Source organism: Myxine glutinosa, chromosome 2 (assembly GCF_964187855.1).
Source record: "Myxine glutinosa chromosome 2, kmMyxGlut1.1, whole genome shotgun sequence".
NCBI lineage: Eukaryota > Metazoa > Chordata > Myxini > Myxiniformes > Myxinidae > Myxine > Myxine glutinosa.
The window spans coordinates 101,255,555-101,278,013 of NC_136262.1; the positions used below are offsets into that span (position 1 = coordinate 101,255,555).

At 44.3% G+C, this 22,459-nt stretch overlaps 1 protein-coding gene across 5 annotated transcripts in view; it reads right to left on the minus strand.

Moving 5' to 3' along the window:
* NAA35 (N-alpha-acetyltransferase 35, NatC auxiliary subunit) overlaps nt 1-22,459 on the minus strand; it is a 161,087-nt gene that overhangs the window by 130,703 nt on the left and 7,925 nt on the right. For 4 of the 5 annotated variants that reach the window (XM_068107647.2, XM_068107648.2, XM_068107645.2 and 1 more), the window contains one exon: nt 7,324-7,436. In XM_068107647.2, the coding sequence (XP_067963748.1) occupies nt 7,324-7,429 (106 nt within the window). In that variant the 5' untranslated portion in view covers nt 7,430-7,436. Of the gene's footprint in view, nt 1-7,323; nt 7,437-20,712; nt 20,757-22,459 lie in introns of those variants that run through there. The other variant, XM_068107646.2, reaches the window with a different exon arrangement.

The window sequence follows — 22,459 nt, forward strand, 5'->3', positions numbered from 1 at the left end:
ATGTCGTAAGAGGCGACTAAGAGGGTTGGCGTCAGGAAGGGCATCCGGCCATAAAAACATTGCCTCAAAAAGAGAACCATGACAATTACAACTACATATGGGCAGGGTACAGCCCGAAGTGGAGATCAGTTTCTGAGGTTTGGGACATGGAATGTAGGGACAATGACGGGGAGATCAGGAGAAGTGGTGGAAGTATTGATCAGAAGAAGAGTGGACATATGTTGTGTGCAAGAGACGAGATGGAAGGGAAGTGGTGTGAGAATGGTGAAGGGTAGGCAGGGACAGAAATACAAGTTTGTGTGGCAAGGGTGCCCGGAGGGCGTGAATGGTGTTGGTGTCCTGTTTTCTGAGGAGTTTGTAGACAGTGTGGTGAGTGTGACTAGAGTGAGTGATAGGTTGGTGATGGTGAAAATGATGATTGGAAAGCTCTTGGTGAACGTCATCTCGGGATATGCTCCGCAGGTTGGTCGGAGCAATGAAGAGAAGGACAAGTTCTGGTGTGCGATAGAGAAGCTGATGGAAAACGTGAAAGATGAGGAAGTTGTTGTGGTAGGAGGAGACCTAAATGGACATGTGGGAAGGAGTATGGACGGTTTTGAGGGAGTTCATGGGGGTTACGGATATGGTGTGAGAAATGGAGAAGGTGAAAGGATTTTGGAGTTTGCTGATTTGTTGATTTGTAACACTCAGTTCCAGAAAGAGGATAATAAGCTTGTTACATACACGTCCGGTGGGTCGACGACAACCGTTGACTACCTGATGGTGCGTAGGCAAGATAGGGGGCACCTCCGGGATACAAAGGTGATCCTGGGGGAGGAGGCTGTTTCACAGCACCACTTGGTTGTCTGCGACATAAGGGTGAAAGGAGCGAGGAGAGCTCGGCGGGTGAAGTACCAACCGAGAATGAAGGTGTGGAGGTTGAAAGAGGTGACAGCAAGGGAGGCATTAAAAGAGAGGCTGAGTAGGGTAGAGGATGATGTGGTTGAGCTTGAACGTGGTTGGATGTCAATGAAAGATAGTCTGTTGGGAGCCGTTGGTGAGGTATGTGGATGGACAAAAGGACCATGGTGGTGGGATGGCACTCGGAAACATGGTGGTGGGATGAGGAAGTTGGAAAGAGGCTTGTCGAGAAGAGGAAGAAGTTCAAGGAGTGGCAGAAGGCGAAGGGTACGGGAGCAGAAAAAGCAGAGCATGAAAGTTATAAGGCAGCCAAGAAGAGGTAGCAAAGGCGCAGGAGGCATGTAGGAAAATGTTCGGAGAAAGCTTGGATTCGGAAGAGGGTCAGAGAGCGGTATTCAGGATTGCAAAGCAGATAGCGAAAGAGAGGTGTGATGTGATGGGGGTGAGTTGCTTGAAGGATGAAGTGGGACAAATCGTTGTGGACCCAGATGGAATTAAAGGAAGATGGAAAAGATATATGGAAATGCTGTTGAATAGAGAGAATGAATGGGATGGCAACATAGAGAGTAATCCAGTTTTAGGACCGGCAGAGAAGATAACTGAGAAGGAAGTTGAGGAAGCGATAAAAGCAATGAAGAGTAGAAAAGCGGGAGGGCCGACGGGAGTTGTGGGAGATATGTTGAAGGCAGCAGGAAGTTGGGGTGTGAAGAGAATGACAGAGATCTGTAATCTGGTGGTGAAAGAAGGCCGCATTCCAGTGGATTGGGAACTGAGTACCCTCGTCCCTTTATACAAGGGGAAAGGTGACCCTCTGGAGTGTGGCTCGTACCGAGCGATAAAGTTATTGGAGCATGGAATGAAGGTATTGGAAAGGGTGTTGGAGAGGAGGATAAGGAAGAGTGTGAAGATCAATGAAATGCAGTTTGGATTTATGCCAGGAAGAGGAACGACAGACGCGCTCTTTATTGTGAGGCAGTTGCAGGAGAAGTACATGGAGAAGAGGAAGAAGTTGTTTCTTGGGTTTGTTGATCTGGAGAAAGCATTCGATAGGGTTCCACGCGACGTATTGACATGGGCATTGAGGAAGTTAGGAGTGGAGGAATGGTTGATCAGAGTAGTGATGGCACTGTACAAAAGAGCGTGCACAGCTGTAAGGACGAAGGACGGGAACAGTGGTGAGTTTGAGGTGAAGGTGGGAGTGCATCAGGGGTCGGTACTAAGTCCACTACTATTTGTAGCTGTGATGGAGGTGCTGGCTCAGAACGTAAAGGAGGGTTTACCGTGGGAGTTGTTGTATGCAGATGATCTGGTGTTGATTGCGGAAAGTATGGATGGACTGAAGCAAAAGATGAACAAGTGGAAGGAATGTATGGAGACAAAAGGTCTGAAGGTGAATATCGGAAAGACGAAGGTGATGGCAAGTGGTAAAGCATGTGGTGATGTGGAAAGAACTGGGAAGTGTCCGTGTGCTGTGTGCAGGAGGGGTGTCGGAGTGAACTCCATTCAATGTACAATGTGCGCTGAGTGGGTTCATCAAAAATGTAGTGGTCTGAGAGGGTCATTAACCAGTGTGGCAGCTACATTCAAATGTAAGGTGTGCACAGAGGGAGCTGCAGATGGAGGAAATGTTGAGTTGGATCTTGTTGACGGCATGAAGCTGGAAGGTGTGAAAACATTTTGCTACCTCGGAGACATGCTGAATGGAGAAGGTGGATCAGACTCGGCAACGGTTGCAAGAGTGAGATGTGCATGGAATAAGTTTCGGGAACTGAGTGGCGTGCTGATGAGGAGGGGAGTGTCGTTGAAGCTGAAGGGAAAGGTGTATGCTGCATGTGTGAGAAGTGTTATGATTTATGGGAGCGAGACATGGGTAATGAACGTAGAGCAGCAACGAAGGCTGGAAAGAGTGGAAATGCGAATGGTTCGGTGGATGTGTGGAGTATTGTTGAGAGAGAGGAAGACAAATGATGAATTGCGAAAGATGATGGGAATATTGCCTGTGATTGATGCTGTGAAGAGGAACAGGTTGAGATGGTTTAGTCATGTGTTGAGGAAGGATGAAAGTGACTGGTTGAGAAGAGTGATGGAAATGAATGGAGAAGGAAGTAGAGGACGGAGAAGACCGAGAAAGACTTGGCTAAAGATGGTGGAAGAAGAAATGCGGGCAAGGGGGTTAACAAGGAGAGATGCAGAAAATAGGGCAAAATGGAGAAGATTGTCATGGGGACCGCAAGGCTAACCCCCGCTCTAGCAGGGAAAATGGCCTTAAAATGCATGTTGTTGTTGTTGTTGTATTCAATTCTAAACTTAGGTCGTTGTTTGCATCATTACTGAGGGAGTGGGTGAATCGGTAAACAGGAGTGGATAAATATATGGAGTGAGGAGTTTTTGCTGATGAGTCTACCATCTGCTGTATAATTTCTCATCCTTCAGAACCGTCTGGCAAACCCTTCTATCTACTTCCTAAACAAACCACTTGAGAGGTCAGGCCACTCAAACTTTCGGGCCTCTGAAAGGCAGACAATGAGTGACAATTGGTCACTGAGCTGGAAACCAATCTTGCCACAGTTGACTACCAATTCAACCGGGATAATCCCCAAGCAACACATGTTTTGCTTGACTTTATGTCGAAAATACGACAATTCCCCAATCTCCGGTCTACATTTACAAACTTTGGTGGAGTAATTCAAGAAGTTTTCAAGAGTGCCCATCGAGTTTGTCCATCACTGGAAATGACTCACATAGTATTCAACAGCTACAATGAATTGAGCATCAAGGAGAGTGAGCGGATCCGTAGAGCTGGTGAGAATAGCGTTGTTGACTTGGCCGTCGTGAACGAGTCTGTGCCTATTCCACACCAGTTGGACAAGTTCTGGGCATCTAGTGTCAACAAACAGAACCTACAGCTGCTGGCGCGGGATGTAGGGGTACGAGATCTGCAGGACGTGGTTCTGAGTGGGATGGTGGTCAATGAAGAACTAATATCTGCAAGACTGAAGCTGACTGGATCACCTGCGAGTGATCTGTCACTTCTCAACAACTGGCAGGAGGAGGCAGACTGCCGCATAATATCTCACGTGCATTGGGCAGTTGGAAGAGGCTGTGAGAAAGTGGTTGTGGTGTCTAATGACACAGATACTGTTATCCTTCTCCTGTGCTACATTGGTTTGTTCAAAGAGGGTGGCTTGCAGGAGCTTTGGGTTCAGTTCGGGACAGGAGAGAAGCAACGTATGATTCCACTTCATGTGCTGAACCTCAAGCTAGGAGACGAATTATGCCGTGTACTCATCAAGGCGCATGTCACGACAGGGGCGATGCACTGAGCAAGGTGGGCACAAAACATGCAGCACTCGTATGCAGACCTGCAAGGTTTCTCTCCAGCTTTGGAGAGTCTCCTGTTCTCTCTGAAGTGGACATACATCAGGCGGAACAATACCTCGTCCATGTATGGGCCGGTACGAGAAGCAAACCCACTGCAACTGCATTTGACCACTTGAGACTCAACGTCCACAGGCATTCAGTGGTAGGGCTAGAAGAACTACCACCCACATCCAGCGTCATCCGGGGACATTTGAGGAGGGCATTCTACGTGATCCGGAATGCCTTGACCTTGCTAGCTGATGCCAGTCAGCTTGACCCTATTCATTATGGTTGGATCAACCAAGACGGCATGCTCCTGCCCCTTAAGTCTCTGAAGCCTATCCCCACCAAAATTCTGACCCTGTGTGGCTGTAGTGGGAAGTGTAACTCAAAGCGTTGTTCCTGCAAAGCAGCAGAAGTTATGTGTGTGATCTACTGCCATAAGAAGGTTGTTGAGCCCATCTGTGTGAATAAATAAACAAATGCCAAGTTCCCACCTTAGCTCTCTCGTCTGGGCATCTGACTCATATACCATTCATTTTTAGTCATAATTATAAGGAATATGGCTTATATGCAGGTATTATATGGCACTGTAATGTAGCTTTTTTTTTTTTTTTTTCAGATTGTGTGTTCTAAAGAATGATTAAAATGTTCCAATTCATAAGTGGACGATGTGTATGCCTACGATATTGTAAGCCAAATAAAATGAGAAGTTGTAAAATAAACAAGATTTGAAAAAACTACATGGCCTACACTTATTCCCACAGTCAGTTAAGTTGCAAAACATCAGTAATTGTATCACTCATCAAACTTTGATAGTTTGCTTCTCGATGTCTGTGAAACTGCGATTTTGGTCGTTTTTTGTGATTTCTGACCTTGACCTTGACCTTAGCATGTGACCTTGGCCTTCAATCATGAAAATGATGTCACGAATGGATTCTCCGCACCCAAAAACCCATAAAACAAGATATTACACACTTCTATGGTGAGTGGTTCAAAATTTATATTTTCAATATGGCTACTGGTGGCCATCTAGGATTTTCACCCCTAGCGACCATTCGCAGCCGGTTCCGAAGAAGCACCTGTGTGATATCTAAAGGTAAATGGTCCAATAACTCAAATCAAGTTTCAAAATCTCTTGCGGATGAGTTGTATATGGGGTTATGAGCAGGGCCTGGACTACTTCCCTTTCTTTAAGGTCTGAAGAGCAGGAAGAAGCTGCAGCCAGTCTGTCAGAAGAATGAGGGCAGAGGGTGGAGTCATCAGCAACAAAGAGAAAAAGAGGATTTTCCAGAGTCAGTGAGATCATTGATGAAGATCAGCAATAGGATGGGGCCGCAATCACTGCCTTGTGGCACTCAGGTCTTAACAGGAAGAGGAGAAGAAAGGGTTCCATTGAGAGCCACACGTTGGCTACGAGAATGGAGGGCATCAGTAACCCAAGAGTGGAGTTGGCCTTGGATTCCATACGCAGACAGTTTGGGGAGCAATGTGGGATGCCAGACTCTTTCGAAAGCTCGAGTTATGTCTTGAGAGACAGCCCTGATCTCATGTCTGACATTGAGGAGCCCCATCCATTGTTGGGAGAGTAGAAGCAGCATATTCAAGGTAGAGTGAGCTAGTCTGGATCCGAATTGATGATCGAGATAAGGCTGTTGGAGAAAAGCAATGATTTTACAGGAATTGCGATGATGGATTAATTCTAGCTTCATTCCCTTTTGCCTCCTTTCTCTTTCACTTTTCCTCTCAATCCCGCGCCTCTTTCTAGTTCACGAATGCACACATCCTTCATCTCTCAACTCTCGCACCCCTTCACCTTGAGTAGCGATCGTTACATTCCTGCCATCTAGCTGCATTGTCCCCTCCTCGCCTCACAAACTTCAAGTGTTTTCCCACCAAAAACCTGCATAGAGTTCGTGCTGTGGATGTTTCATCGCTGGGTGCACGGAGAGGCATGGCGCATTGGCGGAAAGAAGGAAGGGGGTCTGGTTCCGCTTGGCCAACTAATTAAGAACTGTTGCATGACTGCCAGCATGATACTCGCTCGTGCACGGGCTGCTTTGTATAGTAACAGGATTCTGGGCTTGGGATCCTGCAGGAAGTTGTGGGGCAACTGGATATCGTTGTCTTTCAAAATGCGCCAACCTCTTTGAAGTTATCCAGAAGCGATGTCCATGACAAGGTGTTTTGGTATCGCAATAATTCTGACTCACATCAACCAAATGCTGTAACCAAATGTGCTCATTATAATCACATCTTACAATTGCATGCAGAGGTATAAAAACCTAAAACTGCTTAGCAGCATTAATAGGTCTGAATCTGACCTATGTTTCACTTAACTTAACCAAAATTTCATAAAACAAAGGTAAAAATAATGTTATATAAAAAGGAAGTGTCATGAGGCATATAATACAAGTCATTTACGTGAATCTCAGAAATGACTAAGGAAATGCAGAATCCAAAGGGCATGCAGAAATCTCTTACGCCTGTATATTTACCTCCACCACCAAAGTTGGATGGAGGTTATGTTTTCAACCCTGTCTGTTTGTCTGTCCATTTGTCTGTGAGCAGGATATCTCAAAAAAGATATGGATGGGTTCAGACAAAACTTGGTGGACAGGTTGGGTGTGCAACAATGACGAATTGATTTTTTTGGTGAAGATCCGGTTCCAGATCCGGATACTATAATTTTTTAATCTCCAAGTGATTTTTCACCATTGAGAGATAGAGCCAAAAACAATATATAACACAATATCTCAAAATATTGTGGATGGGTTATGACAAAACCTGGCGGATGAGTTGGGTAGGTGACAAGAATAAGGTGATTAGATTTTGGTTCAGGTCGGGATTCAGATCAGTGGGATACACCACGTTTTAAACTGTTTAAGTTTGACGGAGGTATGCACTCTACTGCGTGCTGTCCTAATTGTGTCCGTAATATGTGGATTTCCCCCAAAACAATGGTCGACAGACAATAAACATCACAATCTCAATATAAACAGCAGGGTGCACATGAGTTTCCAGAGTGAGTTTATTTACTCTATACGGAATTCAGAAACTTACGCTTGCATGATGCCACAAAATCCACAGTGACATCGAGCCATTCTGTGGTGCTTTTGTGCTCCTTTGCTGACATGTCCATTCCCCAATTTAGCTCATCGTCATCCATAGCTTGGCTGGAAATACAAATTATTGAGTCTTTTACAACAAGAAAACAACTCAACTGACTACTTTGTAAAAAGTTTTTTTTTTAAAGGTTAAGGCAGATGCTTATTACATCAAAGCATTTAACAATCTTCAGGTGTATGCCCATAAATGGGGAGATTTAAAGTCTGCACAGCCCTAGCCTGTGTTAGTCCTTCACGATGGTCACCCTATGGCTGAAACCTTCGACTTTCTGACACATTGCATTTTGGCAAAAACCTCCATTTGGTTTTGCTTTTGCATTCGAAAATCGGCGTTTCTGCCTTTTGTGTGATTATGGATTAGTCTCAACTGCAAACGGTCCTTTGATGACTGCACTGTTTTGAATATCATGGGCCATAGAGCATCTCATGGACCTGGTTGTGAGGCAAAACAACTCTCAGGTTAGCTATTTACAATGATCAAGGGGATGTCACTTGCGGTACTGGTATATGCAAAAACAACATCAAACTTGATAAATAATGATCTGTCTGTCACAGGGTCTGTCACAAAAGTCTGATATTCAAAAGTCTAGCTATACCAGCCACAACCTTCCTCCCCTGGGCACTGATCACCATATAATGATGCTCCTCTAGTTATATCTAAACTCTACCATGCCTTCAGGAAGAAGTGGCATATCAATTCTGGATGTTCCAATGGTGTATTAAGTGTTAAATAGGTACAGTACTTCACTTTGTCTTTTCTAACTTCCTCAAATGTTTCTTTTTAAATAAATATTGCATCATTTTCTTATTTCCATCAATCAGAACTTCTGTAATGTTTGTACGTGTATGCTAGTTGGGGGCTATCTTGCCTGTCCGAGAAATGGTTGAGGAAGTGGTCAATATCGTGTTTTTTACAACTGAAATGGCTGCCAGGCTACCAGTCGGCCATCTTTCATCAGATCTCAAAATAAAGTGAGGTGCATGCATATGCCGTCATGTACTCTGCTTGTGCCAGGTTTGAACAAAATCGGACCACGCATGTTCAATAAAAGTATGGGGACATGTTTAAGTAACAAAATGGGCCCCAGTCGGCCATCTTGGAACTAATCTCGAAAATAAATGACGTGCATATGTAAGCCATTATTCAGTATCTGTGTGCCAAGTTTGAACAAGATCGGTAAATGCATGTCCGAGAAATGGTTGAGGATGTGTTCAACATCAGGTTTTCTTACAACTAAAATGGTCGCCATTTGGCCATCTTTGATTGTATCGTGAAACAAAATGATGCGAGTATGAATACCATCTGTAGTGAAAATGTGTCCAAGTCGAACCCAGGTGTGATGCTCACTTGAACCACTGAGAGGCGTCTATAAGAACTCGGACGTCCGCGGCTCCGGGCCACTCCTGCGACATTTAATCTATGACATGTAGACTCGGATGGTGCGTACATGCAGATATTCTAGGCTTGCTTGCTTTGACTAATATTATCGATCCTTTCTATATAATGCCCTGATCCTGATATATATATTGCATGATTGTATTCTACAGGATGTTGCCAGAGATCAGATTGTCATTAAACCTACCTACGGGACAAAGTTGTGGACTTGATTGATTTCCACTACAATTAATGACAATCTATCTCGCTGTCCACTCGTGAACAAGAGGCGAACCAGGACGACATGGCGGAACACAGGATGATACAGGTGCCGCTATTTGCAGCCGACCCACAAGCAGCGGATTCGGGCTCGGAGCTGACGCATTGGCTCAAGACTTTGGACAATCAGTTCAAAGCCCAGGACACCGCTGTCACTGATGAAACGAAATTAGATGTACTCGACTAAAGTACATCATAGCGTTTACAGGGGAATCGAACAGTGTATGACATTCGATGCAGCTGTGGCAGAGCTGAAACGAATTTACATTAAGAAACGAAGTGTGGTTTATTCCCGGCATCTGCTCGCAATGCGGAATCAACAGCCCACTGAGACGCTGGATCATTTCGCACAAGAGCTGCGACGTCTGCTTGCCGACAGTGCTCCGGAGGTATGCACACATGAGCAAGTACAAGATGACCTTGTACGCGATTCTTTTGTCTCGGGGCTCAGCTCTTCAACAGTTAGACAAAGACTTCTTGAAGCTGAGGACTTGACGTTCACGGAAGCTTTACGGCTAGCTCACGTCTACACTCAGGCTCGGGAACAATCTGACGCGTATGACCACACGCGCGTCACTGCCGGGACGTCTCGTCAAGCCCGACCGGAGAGAGCTACCGCCGAGGACGCGGGAGCAGACTCGACATCACTGCCGGAACCCCTGGCCTCTCCCGAGGAGGACCCAGATCCAGGCTTGGCGGCAGCCGCAGCTGCAGGACCAAAGCCTGGACGAAACGCTACGTGTTACTTCTGCGGGAATCGACAACATCCCAGGTCAGCTTGCCCGGCTCGCGAAGCGATATGTCATTTGTGTTCGACCAAGGGGCACTTTGCAAAAGTTTGCCGAAAAGCTGCGCGGGGCAAACGAACTCGCTCAACATTGAATGTGCTTATCGCCGAGCAAAAGGGCCGAGCACAGAGTGGGGCGCCTCACCTGACTTTGATGAGAGGTGCACCTCCTCGTGGGCCCCTGGCTGCACGCTCGACCTTGGTGAGATTCATCGGGCCGACAAAACAAATGGCGCAAACACGACCGAATGCGGAGCGACCGTCCTTGGCCGGTATCCGAACGTCTCATGATGTCTTTGAGACTCCGCGCGTGACACGAGCGCCATCCAAAGGCTGCTCGTACGAACTACAAGCTCCTGCTTCGGCATGGAAAACTGCAGTTGGCTTTGAAACTATGCGCTTGACACGAGCGCTATCCGGAGGCTGCTCGAACGAACGAAGAACTTTAGCTGGCGTTGGATCTACACGCGAGGCGCGAATGTCTCGCTCGGATGGCTCGATACCTGCAGGACCACCTGGCCTGGCTCAGGCCATTATCCCACTTATGATCGAGGGAATTTTTGCTCGGGCTTTAATCGATACGGGGTCCACAGATAGTTATGTCGATCATCGACTGGTGCAAAAACATGGATGGCCGATCCTTGGGACATGCCGTCGGATCTTTATGGCCTCTCAAGGGCTTAGGCTCAGCACAAAAGGGGAATGTCGATTGAAGCTTGTGATAAAGGGACGAATATTTCCAGATGTACATCTCATGGTCTTACCAGCATTATGTGCCGATATTTTCTTAAGCGACATGGAGGTTTGGAAATGGAATTTGGTGGTACTGATACGCTTGCTGTGTGTGCTCTTGCAGGGATGGAAATTGAGCCTCTGTCGCTGTTCCCCAATAGGACCACAGACTGCACACCTGTAGCGGTAAAATCGCGGCGCTACTCACGAGCTGACGTGCAATTCATTGCGGAAGAAACGGCCCAGATCTTAAAGGAAGGTATCATAGAACCTAGCCGGTCGCCGTGGCGGGCCCAGGTCTTAGTGGTACGAAGTGAAGCGCATCGCAAACGCATGGTAATCGACTATTCGCAGACGATTAATCGATTTACACAGCTGGACGCCTACCCCCTTCCGGGGATGGACGCCCTAGTTCGACAGGTGGCCCAGTACTCGGTCTATAGCACTCTCGATCTGCATAGTGCGTATCATCAAATCCCCATCTCCAGGGCCGACCGCATCTATACCGCGTTTGAATCGGGTCAAAGGTTATACCAGTTCACCTGACTACCTTTTGGGGTCACGAACGGAGTTCTTGTTTTCAGAGGGCTATGGACGACCTCATCGCTAAGGAGAACTTGACCGACGTCTTTGTATATCTGGACAATCTTACGGTTTGCGGGCATGACCAGGGGCATCATGATGCAAATCTGAAGTGCTTCCTCGAGGTCGCGCAGAGGTATCGCCTAACCATGAATGAGGCTAAGTGTCGTTACTCCATGCGCATGATAGATCTTCTGGGGTACACCATGACCCATGGCTCTGTTGCTCCAGATAAGGAGCGTCTGCGACCCTTGCTCGATATGGCCCCGCCCTGCGATCGAGCTTCGCTGAAGCGTGCTCTCGGGCTGTTTGCCCATTATTCTAAGTGGGTGCAAAATTTCTCCGCGAAACTCCGCCCACTTGTGGCCTGCGAAGCGTTCCCCATGAGCCCTGCCGCCATGGCTGCTTTTCGGGGCCTTAAGTCAGACATCGCTGGCGCCGCTGTGGCGACGATTGACGAGCACAAATCTTTCGTTTTGGAAAGTGATGCCTCGGATCATGCAATAGCTGCGACTCTCTCCCAGGGGGGGGCGCCCTGTGGCTTTCTTTTCGCGGACTCTCACCTCCGCTGAGCGGAGGCATTCGTCTGTCGAAAAGGAAGCATACGCGATCGTCGAGTCGATTCGGCGTTGGCGTCCGTACTTACTCGGACGATGCTTCCAAATCATCACGGACCAACAGAGCGTTGCGTTTATGTACGACACCTTACATGCTCAACGTATTAAGAATGAGAAAATCACTCGCTGGCATATCGAACTCGCCGACTTCTGCTACACCATCAAATATCGCCCAGGGAGGGATAACCTGGTTGCCGACGCCTTATCGTGGCCGGCTACGTGTGCGGGTCTCATATCTTTGGAGGGTCTGCGCGCTTTGCACGACACTATGTGTCATCCTGGGGTGGCGCATTTCGCTCATTTTGTGCGTACTCGTAATCTGCCATACTCGGTTGAGGACGTTCGCCGGGTCTGTCGCGACTGCGCTGCATGTGCGGAACTCAAACCGCGTTTTTACAACCCTCCCATGGGGACGCTGGTCAGGGCTACTAGACCGTGGGAGCGATTGGCGATGGATTTCAAAGGGCCACTGCCGGTGTCGAGTAACTCTCGTTATCTGCTCACTATCGTTGACGAGTACTCGCGATTCCCTTTTGCTTTCACATGCGCAGATATGACGGCCGCCACAGTTATACGGTGCCTGCAGAACTTGTTTTCTATGTTTGGGTATTCGGCCTACGTGCATACAGATCGAGGTGCGGTGTTCCTGTCCCAGGAAGTGAGGAGCTTCTTGCTCCAGAATAATGTCGCTTCTAGCTATACCACCCCGTATAGACCACAGGCGAATGGGCAGGTCGAACGCTTCAATGGGATTATATGGAGGGCCGTCACGCTAAGCCTCAGGTCCCTCGGCCGGGGCCTAGATAAATGGGCTTGGTCACTACCTGCGGCGTTGAACTCAATCAGGGCTTTACTATGTATGGCCACCAACCAGACTCCTCACGAACGGCTGTTTCACCACCCAAGGAGCTCGGGTAGTATCCGCTCTTTACCTAGTTGGCTCGCTGAGCCGGGGCCGGCCTACCTCAAACGCGCAGTTCGCACGAGCAAGTACGATCCCCTAGTGGATAAGGTGCAGGTACTCCAGGCTAATCCCGAGCATGCTCGCGTGATGATGGCAGATGGACGTGAGTCTACTGTCTCCGTACGCCATCTCGCCCCTTGCGGGGCCATCGACCCTTACGGGGACATTGACGAACCGATTTACGAGTCTATGGACTCTCCCGGGGCTCCGCCTATGGAGCATCTGCCGTCCCTCCCGTCGCCAGATACGCCCCTGCCTGAAGGCACTGTGGTGCCCCCTCCGACGCCTGCCTCCAGCGGCTACTCCGATGCGGGGGACTCCGCGCTTGGGGATGTAGTACCCGGTAGTTTCCGGACCCGTGCTGGCAGGGCAATTCGCCGCCCTGACCGCTACGGATGGACCGACTGACATCGCTACTCTACTAATGCTGTCGCATGCTTGATTCCTGCCTAGCGGCAGTGTAGTTCTAACGGCGGGGAGAATGTAGTGAAAATGTATCCAAGTCAAACCCAGGTGTGATGGTCACTTGAACCACTGAGGGCGTCTATAAGAACTCGGACGTCCGCGGCTCTGGGCCACTCCTGCGACATTTAATCTATGACATGTAGACTCGGATGGTGCGTACATGCAGATACTCTAGGCTTGCTTGCTTTGACTAATATTATCGATCCTTTCTATATGATGCCCTGATCCTGATATATATATTGCATGATTGTATTCTACAGGATGCTGCCAGAGATCAGATTGTCATTAAACCTACCTACGGGACAAAGTTGTGGACTTGATTGATTTCCACTACACCATCATTGTTTGCCTTTGTGCCATGTATGAACAAAATTGGTAGATACATCTCCGAGATTTGGTTGTGGACGCACGCACGGACGGACAGACGCCTCCTTTTGGACTAAATCCAACGGGGGCTAATAAAATCCATTGTGATTTCCAAGGTCATAAAATTGTGGCATTTTGATTTATGACGCAAGAGCCTTTTGACCGGTTTCCGCAATCCAACTGCTGTGCGAGAGTAACTTTCCAAATCCCTACAATCAGGAAAATGGTCGAGTAGTTTTGTCTGATTGAATGGCGTTAATGATACAAACACAGAGCACGTACTGCAGTGTAACAATGGTAAACAGGCATAAACAGATAGAAAAAAAAATTCCAGTGAATATTAGTGATGCATTTTAATAGACGAGATGGCAGTATAGCCAAGAGGTATATTATAGCTGTCTAGCCTGGGTTCGATTTCTGACCAAGCTATAAACTGTCATCCTAGTGTTTCACAGAAAGGGGAGCTCTGGGTTAACCTTTTGTGGGCCAAGCATCAAACAAGGTTGTGGGCCTCCATTTTGGGAACAATTGACCTTGACCTGCCTGCCATTTTACCTTGACCTCAAGCATTGTAAAGCCATGAAGACGTTTCAATATTCCGCTATGTCCTTACTTCCATCCGTCCATCAAAAATAAAGAAGAACCTTTCAAATCCACAGTGTTTAATTCTAAAGGGTTCGAAAGGATAATTCTAAAGGGTGATTCTAAAGGGTAATTCTAAGGGGTTCTAAAGGGTAATTCTAAAGGTTAATTATGAAGGGTAATTCTAAAGGGTAATTCTAAAGGGTAATTCTAAAGGGTAATTCTAAAGGGTAATTCTAAAGGGTGATTCTGAAGGTTAATTATGAAGAGTAATTCTAAAGGGTAATTATAACGGGTGATTCTAAAGGGTGGTTCTAAGGGGTAATTCTAAAGGGTGATTCTAAAGGGTAATTCTAAAAGGGATTTCTAAAGGGTGATTCTAAAGGTTAACAAGCATTACGCCTAGGTCCCCCGTCGGTGAAGTGATGTGTTGACAAAGTGGAAGATGCAAGGCGGCCATCTTGGATTTTGACGTGGCGACCCAATTTCCAATAGCGTTCTCCCTTATGCGTAGGTACACCCACACACCAGATTAGAAGTTAGTAGTTCGTTTATTAGTCCCCTACCGGTGTACACTGGAGGGGACTATAGGTTTGCACGCCGTCCCTCCGTCTGTCCGTCCGTCAGTCAGTCAGTCAGTCTGTCTGTCTGTCTGTCAGTCCATCACGCAAAGAACAGTTTTCCGGACTTTTTTTCGAAACTCTTAATGGTAACGATTTCATTGGTACATGGTTTCCTCATGATAAGTTACAGATAAGATCAAGTTCGAATTTCACGACGTTTCGATCATTTTTGACAAAGTTATGGCACTTTGAACTTTGGGAATTGTGATAATTCTGATGATCCACTGCCATTTTAAGTTTTAATTTCATTTAAAAAAGATTTTCTCTGCAATAATAGGACCGATTGAGATCAAATTTTCACCGTAGGGGGGACTCGGTCTGTAGAATATTTAAATGGTAATTATGACGTCACAGGTCACGTGGTTCGGCCGCCATATTATTTTTCATGAAAACACGAAAACCCCTTTTTCTCTGCAACGGCTGAACAGATCGAGGCCAAACTTTGCAGGCAGAATCGCATACCCATGACGAACAAAAAAGTCAGCGAGCATGACGTCATGCGTCACATGGTTTCAGAGTTATGACGTTTTTAAGCATGAACCATTAAAACCGAGCTCCTCCCTCATTTTTGATCCAATCGAGGGGAAACTTCACAGATCTGTTCAGCATGTCAGTCTACTAAAATGTCCTTTTGGAATTTGCGATAGGGCACGTGGTTTGGCAGATATCGTTAATTAAACGAAAATATTCCAAAAAAGAATATCTCTTGAATCGTGAGTACCTCAGACCGTGAGTTGGTAATTATATAATTCACACAGTGCAATACGTGCAGGCCGCTCCACGGAGCAACCTTGCGGGCTTATCAACGAGGCGAGGCGTGACACACATGTGTCTCAGCATACCTCAGATCAAGTTTGAAAACCAGCATCAACCATGCATAAATTTGCATATTCGATCATTTTTGACCATGTTATGGCACTTTGAACTTTGGGAGGGGACATGTATTGCAGCGCAATACTCAGAATGCTTGTTTTTCAAGATATTTCGCTCACAATGTTCAGACATATATATGGTGGTGGCCATCTTGGATTTTGATGTGGCGACCCAATTTTCAAGAGCGTTCTTCCTCATGCCTAGATACACCCACACACCAGATTAGAAGTTGGTACGTCGCTTATTAGTCCCCTACCGGTGTATACCGGAGGGGACTATAGGTTTGCACGCCATCCCTCCGTCTGTCCGTCCATCAGTCTGTCAGTCTGTCAGTCCGTCACGTAAAGAACAGTTTTCCGGACTTTTGTTCTAAACTCTTAATGCTAATGATTTCAAACTTGGTACATGGTTTCCTCATGATAAGTTACAGATCAAGTTCAAATTTCACGACGTTTCGATCATTCTTGACAAAGTTATGGCACTTTGAACTTTGGGAATTGTGATAATTCTGATGATCCTTAACTCAGTGCCATTTTAAGTTTTAATTTCATTTAAAAAAGATTTTCTCTGCAATAATAGGACCGATTGAGATCAAATTTTCACCGTAGGGGTGACTCGTTCTGTAGAATATTTTAATGGTAATTATGACGTCACAGGTCACGTGGTTCGAGCGCCATATTGTTTTTCGTGAAAACATGAAAACCCCTTTTTCTTTGCAATGGCTGAACAGATCGAGGTCGAACTATGCAGGCAGGATCGCATACCCATGACGAACAAAAAAGTCAGGGTGTATGACGTCATGCATCATGTGGTTTCAGAGTTATGTCGTTTTTAAGAATGAACCTTTAAAACCGAGCTCCTCCCTCATTTTTGATCCAATTGAGGGGAAACTTCACAGATCTGTTCAGCATGTCAATCTACTAAAATGTCCTTTTGGAATTTGTGATAGGGCACATGGTTTGGCAGATATTGTTAATTAAACGAAAATATTAAAATAATGGATATCTCTTGAATCGCTAGTACCTCAGACCGTGAGTTGGTAATTATATATTAGAAGTTGGTACTTCGCTTATTTTTCAAGATATTCTGCTCACAAGGTTCAGACATACATGGCGGCGGCCATCTTGGATTTTGACGTGGCGACCCAATTTTCAATCGCGTTCTTCCTTATGCCTAGATACACCCACACACCAGATTAGAAGTTGGTACTTCGCTTATTTTTCAAGATATTCTGCTCACAAGGTTCAGACATACATGGCGGCGGCCATCTTGGATTTTGACGTGGCGACCCAATTGTCAATAGCGTTCTTCCTTATGCCTAGATACATCCACACACCAGATTAGAAGTTGGTACTTCGCTTATTTTTCAAGATATTCTGCTCACAAGGTTCAGACATATATATGGTGGTGGCCATCTTGGATTTTAACGTAGTGACCCCATTTTCAATAGCTTTCTTCCTTTTTTTTTTTTTTTTTTTTTGTATACTGAATCGAGGCTCGTGAAAGAGCTGACATTTACTTCACAAACAAATCAACCAGACAAACAAAATATATAAAAAGAGGTCGCGGAAGACAAGAGAAGGGGAAGCACACAGACACTTGAGAGCACACAACATTTAAGAGCAGGGAGATGTGTGGGAGGGAGAGGGCTTGGGGGGAGGAGGCGTGGGAAGGGGGGGGGGGGGTGGGAGAAGTATAAAACACAAGGACACCAAGGACTTCCAGGACAGAAGTTGGTATTTCAAAAAAGTGGAATTGGGGTGAAATTAGCGGGGATAGAAAAGATCAAGGTTTTGGATGGGGGAAGATAAGAGATGGTGGTGAACAGCTGTTTTAAAGACCTGGAGGGTGGAGTGGGATTGAAGAGAGTGAGGGAGCCAGGTGGAGTGGGATTGAAGAGAGTGAGGGAGTTTGTTCCAGAGGCGGGAGAAAAGAGGAATGAAGGAGTGAATGTGAGCAGAGAGTCTTGATTTTGGCAGTTTAACCATAAGAGGGTTGCAGGCAGATCTTGTGCGACCTGTAGGAATATTTGCGGGACGGAGCCCAGAGAGAGCTGGGGGGGGGGGGGCAAGGCCAGAGAGGAGTCGGTAGAAGACGGAAAGACCACCAACCTGCCTGCGGTGAGTGAGTGAGAGGCCCTTGGAGTTAGCTGTGAGGCCTAGATACACCCACACACCAGAATAGAAGTTGGTACTTCGCTTATTTTTCAAGATATTCCGCTCACATGGTTCAGACATACATGGCGGCGGCCATCTTGGATTTTGACGTGGGTTGCACCCACACACCAAATTAGAATTCGGTCCTTCGCTTACGCACGCACGCCCGCACGGACGGACGCACGGACGGAGGGGAAAACCATAGTCCCCCTTTCGCTCCGCGGTGCGACGGGGGACAATTATGAAGGGTAATTCTAAAGGGTAATTCTAAAGGGTGATTCTAAAGAGTGATTCTAAAGGGTGATTCTAAAGGGTGGTTCGAAAGGGTAATTATAAAGGGTAATTCTAAAGGGTGATTCTGAAGGATGATTATAAAGGGTGATTCTAAAGGGTGATTCTAAAGGATGATGATAAAGGGTAACTCTAAAGGGTGATTATAAAGGGTGATTCTAAAGGACGATTATAAAGAGTAATTATAAAGGGTAATTCTAAAGGGTGATTCTGAAGGGTGATTTTAAAGGGTAATTCGAAAGGGTAATTCGAAAGGGTAATTCGAAAGGGTAATTCGAAAGGGTAATTCGAAAGGGTGATTATAAAGGGTAATTCTAAAGGGTGATTCTAAAGGGTGATTCTAAAGGGTAATTCTATAGGGTAATTCTAAAGGGTAATTCTAAAGGGTGATTCTAAAGGATGATTATAAAGGGTAATTCTAAAGGGTGATTCTAAAGGGTAATTTTAAAGGGTGATTCTAAACGGTGATTCTAAAGGATGATTATAAAGGGTAATTCTAAAGGGTGATTCTAAAGGGTAATTCTAAAGCATGATTCTAAAGGGTGATTCTAAAGGGTAATTCTAAAGGGTAATTCTAAAGGGTGATTCTCAAGGGTGATTCTAAAGCATGATTCTAAAGGGTGATTCTAAAGGGTAATTCTAAAGGGTGATTCTCAAGGGTGATTCTCAAGGATGATTATAAAGGGTAATTCTAAAGGGTGATTATAAAGGGTAATTCTAAAGGGTGATTCCAAAGGATGATTTTAAAGGGTAATTCTAAAGGGTGATTCTAAAGCATAATTCTAAAGGGTGATTTTAAAGGGTAATTCTAAAGGGTGATTCTAAAGGATGATTATAAAGGGTAATTCTAAAGGGTGATTCTAAAGGGTAATTCTAAAGCATGATTCTAAAGGGTAATTCTAAAGGGTGATTCTAAAGGGTGATTCTAAAGGATGATTATAAAGGGTGATTCTAAAGGGTAATTCTAAAGGGTAATTCTAAAGGGTGATTCTAAAGGATGATTATAAAGGGTAATTCTAAAGGGTGATTCTAAAGGGTGATTATAAAGGGTAATTCTAAAGCGTGATTCCAAAGGATGATTTTAAAGGGTAATTCTAAAGGGTGATTCGAAAGGGTGATTCTAAAGGGTGATTTTAAAGGATGACTATAAAGGGTAATTCTAAAGGGTGATTCTAAAGGGTAATTCTAAAGCATGATTCTAAAGGGTAATTCTAAAGGGTGATTCCAAAGGATGATTTTAAAGGGTAATTCTAAAGGGTGATTCTAAAGCATAATTCTAAAGGGTGATTTTAAAGGGTAATTCTAAAGGATGATTATAAAGGGTAATTCTAAAGGGCGATTCTAAAGGGTAATTCTAAAGCATGATTCTAAAGGGTAATTCTAAAGGGTGATTCTAAAGGGTGATTCTAAAGGATGATTATAAAGGGTGATTCTAAAGGGTAATTCTAAAGGGTGATTCTAAAGCATAATTCTAAAGGGTGATTTTAAAGGGTAATTCTAAAGGGCGATTCTAAAGGGTAATTCTAAAGCATGATTCTAAAGGGTAATTCTAAAGGGTGATTCTAAAGGGTGATTCTAAAGGATGATTATAAAGGGTGATTCTAAAGGGTAATTCTAAAGGGTAATTCTAAAGGGTGATTCTAAAGGATGATTATAAAGGGTAATTCTAAAGGGTGATTCTAAAGGGTGATTATAAAGGGTAATTCTAAAGCGTGATTCCAAAGGATGATTTTAAAGGGTAATTCTAAAGGGTGATTCGAAAGGGTGATTCTAAAGGGTGATTCTAAAGGATGATTATAAAGGGTAATTCTAAAGGGTGATTCTAAAGGGTAATTCTAAAGCATGATTCTAAAGGGTAATTCTAAAGGGTGATTCTAAAGGGTGATTCTAAAGGATGATTATAAAGGGTGATTCTAAAGGGTAATTCTAAAGGGTAATTCTAAAGGGTGATTCTAAAGGATGATTATAAAGGGTAATTCTAAAGGGTGATTCTAAAGGGTGATTATAAAGGGTAATTCTAAAGCGTGATTCCAAAGGATGATTTTAAAGGGTAATTCTAAAGGGTGATTCGAAAGGGTGATTCTAAAGGGTGATTTTAAAGGATGACTATAAAGGGTTAATCCAAAGGGTAATTCTAAAGGGTGATTCTAAAGGATGATTATAAAGGGTTATTCTGAAGGGTGATTCTAAAGGATGATTATAAAGGGTAACTCTAAAGGATGTTTATAAAGGGTGATTCTAAAGGGTGATTCTAAAGGATGATTATAAAGGGTTATTCTGAAGGGTGATTCTTTGATGAGAGAGGAAAATGGGTTTGGTTCATTTCTAGGCTTTGCTATTTCATATTAAAAATTCCAAACTGAACCGCTTCCTTCAGACACGAGTGAGATTTTTGTTTGGCATATTATAATGTGTGGCGCATATTATAATTATATACTAAATAGATATACAATTTGGTTACCAGCCTCGGTTCAGCTTTGTAGCCTACTTAAATGTTTTACAACTTCCAGTTCTAAGCTTCAGCACATGTATTAATCCTAATGAGGATCAATTACGTCAGATGTATCATTATATCCTCAATTTACTGTCCTTCAAACCCAATTAACAGTTTAGCACAGCGCACTGTCCTTACCATGAGTACTCACTACTCCCGGAACGAGGCAGTTTAACTTCCTGTGTTTTGGGGTTGTTGTTGTTTGAAAATTCAAGCAAAATCCGCATTTAATATTCCTATTTGTAGTATTGAATAGAGAAAACATACTGCAGTAAAAAAAAAAAGGAAAGGAAGTCAACTTTTCTTTTTATTTAGTAGATCGTGTGTTGAATAAGTGATCCTGTGATGGGAGAGGAATAAACCTTATGAAGGAGTTCCGCTCAACGCTGCCCGATTTGCAAGGTCAATTTTAACGTTATAAATCTGTATTTTTTACAAGCTGTTATTACAAGGATACAAACAAAGAACATTATAGTCGAGGTTAAATATTTAAAAACTAGCACTTGATATGGCGAATAACTCATGTTATTGTGTGAATGCTTGAATTAAAATTATTAATATTATTCTTCAGGGATGATTTTGGATATGATCGTCTTAACATCACTAAATTATATAACCAGGTTTAAGGTATTAATTTTAGTCCGTAAACTGTACTTAAATATTAATATTATACACTGTATTAGTATATCGGTTATACCATTGATTGACATTAAAATTAAAATCTTCATAAACTGTCTTTGTCGGATCACATCATTTATATCTTAAATTAAAATATTTATAAAGCAAGGTACAATATATTTACTTTGAAATCCTATAATAGTAATAGCCTAAAGTATTTAATGATCGTTGCCTAATAGGCGGTGTATTGGCTAAACACCGTTACATTGGCTTATTATTTTTCTTCCATATTAAAAGACGGAAAATAATATATTTTCTTTGATATATTTCTCTATACTATATATATATGTATATATATAGATATACGTAAGATATATGTATATATATCTTACGTGCCTTTAAATAGCTATAAACCCAATGTTGTTAAAAAAAATGATTGATTTATTGAGTTCTACCTTCAAGCATGGTGGCGGATGGAGTAAGGCATGATTTATTCATTCATTCGTTCGTTCATTCATTCATACATTCAGTGTATCACGTATAATTTTCTCACCTTTCTCACTTCTCAGCGTTAGTTTGTAAGGTTTGGTTCCCACTCAAAATGCCGTGGTGTTTGGTTCAGCTACCACACCTCCCGTTTCATGTGTGTTTGTAGCAACCTGTGGTACGAAACCAGGAACGCAGTGTGGTTTCTGCCTGAGCCCGATGCTTCTTGTAGGCTACTTGTTGTGGGTTCAGCCTGATGCTGGTGCTGGCTACCTGGTACGGGTGCGACACGGTGCTTCTCATTCGCCTTAAAATGAGATGCTTCGTCGCTACCTCCGTTTACTAACGATAGTATAGCACGTGCATTCCTCGTTGTATTCACCACATCCCCTCCATCCACCTCATTATTTTCATTCGTCACATGCATTCCTTATTTAACGTTCTTTTACCACATGGATGCTTCATTGCATCCTTCAGTTACCTCCTTACTTTGATGTACAACCTCATTAGATGATTTGAATTACCTCATCATGACAGATTTGCCACATCACATGCCATTCCTTGTTTCTACCCTTAACTACCTCATTACTGCCCATCTTCCACAATCATGCTTCATTATACCCTTGCAGTACCCTTGATGCAATGTTAACCGCTTACATTGTCATTGGGCCTGGTGCTAATGCAGAGTTGAGGTTGGGGGGAACACAGTGTGAAACCCTTCAAGGTAGTGGGTATGAGTGGGGTAGGGTGGGTGTCAGAGTGAAATGAGTTGCCTTACATT